This window comes from Fusarium oxysporum, chromosome 1 (assembly GCF_000149955.1).
Source record: "Fusarium oxysporum f. sp. lycopersici 4287 chromosome 1, whole genome shotgun sequence".
Classification (NCBI taxonomy): Eukaryota; Fungi; Ascomycota; class Sordariomycetes; order Hypocreales; family Nectriaceae; genus Fusarium; species Fusarium oxysporum.
The window spans coordinates 6,425,211-6,432,142 of record NC_030986.1 but is presented as its reverse complement, the minus strand read 5'-3'; the positions used below and the strand labels follow the sequence as shown (position 1 = coordinate 6,432,142).

General features: G+C 48.4%; 3 protein-coding genes across 3 annotated transcripts; all 3 read left to right on the top strand.

The window, feature by feature from the left end:
- Positions 1-879: 879 nt before the first annotated feature.
- Positions 880-2,974, top strand: FOXG_15093 (uncharacterized protein). The gene is made up of 4 exons (XM_018395164.1): positions 880-1,473; positions 1,541-1,665; positions 1,782-2,283; positions 2,384-2,974. The coding sequence occupies exons 1-4, from the start codon at positions 931-933 to the stop codon at positions 2,657-2,659; spliced, it is 1,446 nt and encodes a 481-aa protein (XP_018255641.1). The 5' UTR covers positions 880-930; the 3' UTR covers positions 2,660-2,974.
- Positions 2,975-3,147: 173 nt separating this feature from the next.
- FOXG_21978 (uncharacterized protein) lies at positions 3,148-3,885 on the top strand. The gene has a single exon (XM_018402358.1). The coding sequence runs from the start codon at positions 3,201-3,203 to the stop codon at positions 3,849-3,851; it is 651 nt and encodes a 216-aa protein (XP_018255640.1). The 5' UTR covers positions 3,148-3,200; the 3' UTR covers positions 3,852-3,885.
- Positions 3,886-4,361: 476 nt separating this feature from the next.
- FOXG_15092 (uncharacterized protein) lies at positions 4,362-6,128 on the top strand (the record flags this gene model as incomplete). The annotated part of the gene is made up of 4 exons (XM_018395163.1): positions 4,362-4,496; positions 4,593-4,640; positions 4,702-4,823; positions 4,883-6,128. 4 exons carry the CDS (start codon positions 4,362-4,364, stop codon positions 6,120-6,122), a joined length of 1,545 nt encoding a protein of 514 aa, XP_018255639.1. The 3' UTR covers positions 6,123-6,128.
- Positions 6,129-6,932: the final 804 nt, after the last annotated feature.

The window sequence follows — 6,932 nt, the reverse complement described above, 5'->3', positions numbered from 1 at the left end:
CGCAATCCTAAAAAGGAAGGTGGTGGGACGCCTTCCTCCTTAGAAGCTCTCACAGCAGCGTCTCTCCACCAATCGCGCCTCGCGCATTGGAATGCTTTGTGGGACATGCGACGTGTTGCGATCCACACAGAGGCAGAATCCAGGGCAGCCTACCCTGCACCTCACCGATTTATATATGGTCCACCCGATCGACGATCAAATCGATCGATCAGGACTTGTAATCGATCGGTCGAAATCGAAATCGAATCGATTAATCGAATCGATCAAATCGATTGGTCGATCGATTTCGAAGCTTGTAAAAGGGTGATTCGGACATCGAAAGTTATGCGCTCTTTGAGGGGGTCCTCGGCTGGGCTGCCGCTGGCAGAGAGTTTACGGACCTGATGGAGGAATACGATGAGGAAGTGTGGCGCAGAGACTATTCGAAGCACTAAGATGTCCTTATGATGGATAGGGTTGCTTAGAGACAGGTTGATTAATGTCATGGAAATCTCAGGAGATGATTAAACTGTAGCGATACTACACTGGGGCTGAACCATGCATGCAAGATTGCTATTAGTGCTTTGCGCCAGCCAATTAACGTTGTAGTCTCTGTCTCGACCTGAGCTTTGAGGGGATAAATTAGGTTTGCGCTTGAGCCTGATCAGCGACCCGCTTGCAAATAGTCAGCCAATCTTATTAGGTTCAATTTGTGGGCCTGGGATGCGGCATATCCAGGAACGGTGAGTACCGTTGTAGCCTACTGGCCAATCAAAGCTTTCCTGTCCGTCCATTCTTTCTCAATATTCCCTAGCAAGAGTTAGAAGAGCATAAAAGTTTACTCGTATAAAAGCCAGGCGATGCGGGCTACTCACCGTAATCAGATTTCTCTTCAACCCGCAGGACAAGAGGACTAGGATTTCTAAACAATCGCCAACACCTTTGTTCTCAATGGTGGCTGAACTTACACCCTCGCTATCAGTTGCGACGAAGTTGCACGACAAGAAAGCGGATGAAGAGTCTCAGAAGGTTGACTCTTTTCAGCCTGACTGCAGCGGACCCGCCTCTGATACACATTGTACCGAAGACGACCAGGGCCTTGAAAATAACTCTAACGTCCCCAAACTATCGTATCCGAAACTTTTCTGGTTCTTCTTCTACAACTTTGGCCTCTTTGCTTGGGGCGGACCCGTCGCGCAGATTGCCCTGATCAAAGAAAGGCTTGTGGTCCAGGACAAATGGATCACCCTCCCTCGCTTCCAGCGCGTCTTCTCCGTCTATCAGATCCTCCCCGGGCCTGAGGCTGCCGAATTATGTATGTTCTTCGGTTGCTTGTCTGCGGGTAGGATAGGCGGGATTATTGCAGGTATGGCATTCATCCTGCCCGGGTTTGCTTTGATGCTACTTGCTAGTTATTTGTATACCCTAGCTGGTTTTGAGAATAAGTACTTCAATGCTTCGTTTCGGGCTTTGCAGCCTATCGTCGCGGCAATGGTAGGTGTCTCATCTATTGGAACACTATGCGCATTTTCGGTCATCTGATTCTTACACTTATTTCCAGATCTTAAGAGCGACTCACAAGATAGCTGACCACTCGGTGAGAAAGCACAGTACGAGAAAAGTGGACCCGTTTCTTGTGATTGCAGCCATTTGCACGGCCATCAACGGCGCACTTCGGATAAACATGTCAGTATTCCCGTACCTCTAGATTAAACATAACTATACAACAGATGCTTTCTGCCGACGCCCGAATCTATTACGACGCTTTTAGGCAGTACGCTGACACCATTACTTCTTCATAGTTTCATCTCCCTTGGACTCTACGGCATAATCTATACTTTTATCGCTCGGCGCCTCTGGATCCCTGCGGCCGCGCTCTTCATCCTTCAATATGTCGGTTACGCACTCTATGTCGTCTTCCGTGGTGTACCCTCACCAGTGTCGTTGGCCCTCGGTATCGCTAAGACACCGTCATTGATCAACCTCTTCGTGCTAGGCCTTGTGGCCGGCACGCTCTCATTCGGCGGCGCGTATACAGCCATCCCGTTTGTGCAGGTTGAGGCCGTCTTGATGGGGGCATGGCTCCCACAGAGCGTGTTCATTGATGGCATTGCCATTGGGAATATCTTGCCGGCACCGCTGGTTATTTTTGCAACGTTTGTGGGTTTTCAGGGCGCATACTTGGATAGGTCGATTGGCAACGCGTTTGCGGGGGCGATTATTATCACTCTGGGAATGTTTTTCCCCTGTTTCCTGTTTACCATTGCGGGGCATGAGTTGTTGGAAAAGTTGGTTCGAAATAAGGTAAGCGGAGCTCTGATTTCCTTAGTTTCCTCGTCACTATCACTTCCGTTATCAACAGGTCTAGCAATAACCTCGCTGACGGCCACCTTCCGGCAAATAGTTCCTCGCTAGCTTCTTTGACGGCCTATGTGGCTCGGTCATTGGCGTTATAGCAATCATCGCGGCGCAGATCCTCAAGGCCAGTATCGTAGGCTCTCTGGAAAGGGTGAAGGATAAGCCAATTGGTGAGGTAATTGACACAACCGCTCAGGTCGGCCCGGCGGCGGTTCTGTACATGCTTGCCCTGGCGGTTCTCTACAAGTTTACTAATAAGTACACTGCACTCTTATTAGTTATCATGGGTGCAGCCGCGGGGCAGTTTCTATTTGTAGACTAGGGACAAGAAAGGTAGTTTGTACAGAATAGCGACACCGGAGGAGTACAAAGTCATGGCCCCAGATGGTGCCATTAAGATTGAGGAAGATGAACGATAGAAGAAGCTCTTGCAGGTTATGGGTATCTTTTCTATCATTTAATATCAGATTGAACGGAACACGAGAATATAGAATAGAGGAATACGGCAGGCGGATATCTCAATACCGGGTGGCGGGGGAAAACACCTGGAAGGACAGAAAGGAGACAGAAGAAAAAACAAGCTCTTGGGGACTAGATTGACCCCCAAATGTGAAAACCAACCTCATTTTAATTGGACATCAACCCTATTCGCGTATCCAACAATTCCCCAGCCGCCAATCTAACAGCGACTGTGCTGCGCCGCAAACTTTTGAACCGAATCTTCATTGGTCGGGTTTGGGGCACAAGTGCTCCGTACGAATGTTGGGTCACAGCTACCCCGCCGCATGCGCTTTTATTAGAGGAGAACCTCCACATTGCAAAATACCTCCCGCAACATCATTCTCAAAATTCGAACAAGCACCATGCCCCCTTTAGTTTACCTAGTTCGACATGCAGAATCGGAACATAACGTCTCAAAAGACTTCTCACAAAGAGATCCACCTCTCACTTCTTTGGGTCTTTCTCAAGCATCGGCCCTAGTCGATACGTTCCCTCATCCAGAGTCAATCGCCATAATATTCACTTCTCCACTCATGCGCACCCTACAGACGACACTGGCTGGCTTCTCCCATATCCTAAGCAAACAATACCTCAAGAATAATGGCAACGAAGAAGGCACCCGTCTCATTATAGACCAGGACCTACAGGAGCGAAGCGACCTTCCCTGTGATACTGGATCCAAACGTTCTGCGCTAGAGATAGCTTTTCCGCTCCTTGACTTCAGCGTCTTGGCTGAGGATTGGTATATCAAGGATGGTCCTCACGCGGCCAACGATTCTGCTGTTGCTGCACGAGCTAAAAGATTCCGAGAGAGATTGCGGGACACGGTTCAAGCCATCCACGGGAGCGAAGATCTCGCAAATATGCCGAAAAAAGTTGTTGTTGTCACACATGGCGTATTCATGAAGTACCTTTGCGAAGATATGACGATTGATCTTCCCAAGGCAGGTTGGAGGACCTTTGCGATTGCTGATGGAGTTGACGGTAAAGCTATTTTGAATCCTATCGAATAAACTATACGGTCGATCCTCGAATCGAAGCACTAGATCATATTGTAATGTGACCTACGTAACAATCGCAGCTGCCAGGCTCGAATAAGAATCCCAAATATGAGTCGTCGTAATGATAATAACTCCGGGCTTTAGTGCTTGACTTATCTCTGCTCGTTTAGCAGGACAGGTAAGTCCACCATTATCATTCGCACGGCCTCATTTAGGTAAGGGATAATTACGGTTACAGCTGCCAGGAAGCCAGGACCTTGATTGGCGTGAGTCAGTCACTCCCTCAGCTTGATTGGTGCTGGACGGAGTCAAATTACCGGGACCTGGGACAGCTAAGATTCAGCAACCCCACGTGCTTTAAAGTAAGCCAATTTTTGGTTGGTGCAGTTGCGCCTTCTTAAATCCCTAGTTACTACTCTATATAATACCTTAGAATTGACATAGAGAGAGCTGCTCGTTCAATGGTCCCCAGAAGATTTTGCCGACTTTCGACATACACCCCTTTTCTATAACGATTTCAGGATGGCAGTCCGGTCCCGTATGGCCTGGCGAAGTTGGCGACCTGTTAATCTGAAGGCCAAGTTTTGGAATACCATCAGCACCAATTACCACCTTGGTTTCACATCCTTCGGCGGCCCCCCAGTGCATTTCAGGATCGTAAGTACTTGTACAATTCTTTGGCGATGCGTACCTAGCGGCGCATCTAAGCATCAAGAAATGACAAGCGCTAATGAATACCCTCCCCTGTCTTAGTTCCGTGACAAATTCGTCGATAAGCTGCAATGGATTGACAATCAAGTGGTAAGCAACTATTTTTTATGGTTTATTTGCAAGAAGAACAGTAGCGCTGATCGAGATACAGTATCAGGAACTCTTCAGCGTCTGCCAGGCCTTCTCTGGCCCTGGCAGCACCAAGATGCACTACTGCATTAACCTGATTCATGATGGTTTTCTTCCTGCTTTACTGAGCTTCTTCATCTGGAGGTAGGCAACCGCAAACACACAGGCACTCTCCTTACCGAAGTAACTAATTCCTTCCTTAGCTTGCCTGGGGCCTTGGGAATGTATGGTCTCTCTATTGGCGTCTCCAATATTGGAGACACTCTTCCCGGACCCGTTTATGCACTTCTCTCCGGGCTCAACGCCTCAACTGTGGGCATTATCGCAGTCGCTGCTGTTCAACTATCAGAAAAAGCCATCACTGATAAAATAACTCGTATACTCGTCTTGCTTGGAGGTGCGGCCGGGATTCTGTACAATGCGCTCTGGTACTTTCCTCTTCTGATGTTCGTGGCCGGCTGTGCAACCGTCGTCCATGACTATCGCTGGCTTCATGGCCCTATCAAGACTATAGTCGGCTTGATGAAGAACCCCACAAAACGGCTTAGGGCACAAGAGCCGGAGTCCATCGAACTTCCACAGGGGCGATCTGCCGATCAGGACAACAATGCCACTACCACTGCTGCATCGTTCGGCACTACCAGGGAACACGATGACGTGGTATCCCGCACGAGCCAGGAAAACAATGCGCAGACGCTCCCAATCACCGAGAATTCACATTCAGAGGCTGACTCAGAACCACGCGTTATCCCACCAGAGCGGTCCCTTAACTTTTCCTGGAGCTTTGGCCTTGGAATTATTGTCTTCTTTCTCATCACCTTCATTGTGATTATGGTCCTTCGTGGAAAATTGCGGGTCAAGACATACCTTTTTAGCTTCTTCGCCAATATGTACCTTGCAGGGACCATTATTTTTGGCGGAGGTCCTGTTGTCATTCCATTGCTCCGCGAATATGTTGTTGCTGAAGGCTGGGTTAGTCCGCGCGACTTCCTTATCGGCCTTGCGATCCAACAGAGCTTTCCCGGTCCCAACTTCAACTTTGCGGTATACCTAGGCGCTTTGACAGCATTTAATGGTGGATACAATTCGGCCGTTGGAGCAATGCTTGGGTTTATTGGCATATTTGCTCCTGGACTTATTACAGTTCATGGTACAATGGGTATTTGGAGCGCTATCCGTGGTCTGAGGTGGGTTAAGTCCCTTCTCAGGGGTGTCAACGCCGGTGCCGTGGGACTCATTTATACCGCGGTCTATCGCTTGTGGCAAATCGGGTATATTGCTGAAAGTCTTCAGCAGGGAACGAGTCTGGCACAGGAGCCGTGGTGGGTTGTTGTGACAGCATCGAGCTTTGTCTTCGGCTACTCATTCAACTTGAGCCCTCCAGTTATTATCATCATGGGCGCCGTCTTAGGCCTAATCTGGTATGCAGTTGCGCTCACTTAGCGACCGCCATATTGTCTGTAATTGCTTAACCCCTTGTTAAGCTTTACGAAAGCGTTAATATAGCGAGTATTGCAGAATAATTTAGCATAAATACTAAAAAGTATAACGTGGTTGATAAGCATGCTGATCATCCAAGTATGCTGATCAAAAATTCCAGCCTCTAAACTTTAAATCCATTTAAAAACATAATAAACCATCTGATCAATTAAAACTACTTACCATACTCTTCCCCAGAGGTCTCAATCACTACCTGACACGTCCTTGCATTATGCCCCGGCCTTGCCGCATACACCACAACGCCGACCACCCGGTCGCTCTGACCTTCCTCGACCACCACTTCTCGATGATTCGGCCACTATCTGCGCATCAACATCCATCTGATCAATTACTTGCGATGCTTCCTGTACAGTCATTGCCCCTCCTTTCTGTAGTCTAGTCCTTTTTGCCCTCCGGCGCCGGCTTAGTATCTCATTTGCATCTCGAAGATTTCGGACCTCATTCCTCAATAAGACAACCTCATGCATAACTGCCCTTGTTGCTTTAGTATTTGACTTTAAAGCTTCTATTATTGACTCTGGGGAGCTGCCTTTATGTCTTCTGATTCGTTTTTCGAGGTATTCAGACTGAGATTGAGCCTCAATTGCTGTCTTTAGGGTCTTTGAAACCCATGGGGTTAATGGTTGGCTGACCTCCCCAGGAGGCGTTGGGGTTCGTAGCTGCACATCAAGCTTTGAGATCACGGCTTCTGGGTCAAGAGGAGCAAGTCCAGCTCCTCTAAAACCCCCCCGGATATTGCTTTCTGTGAAAGTA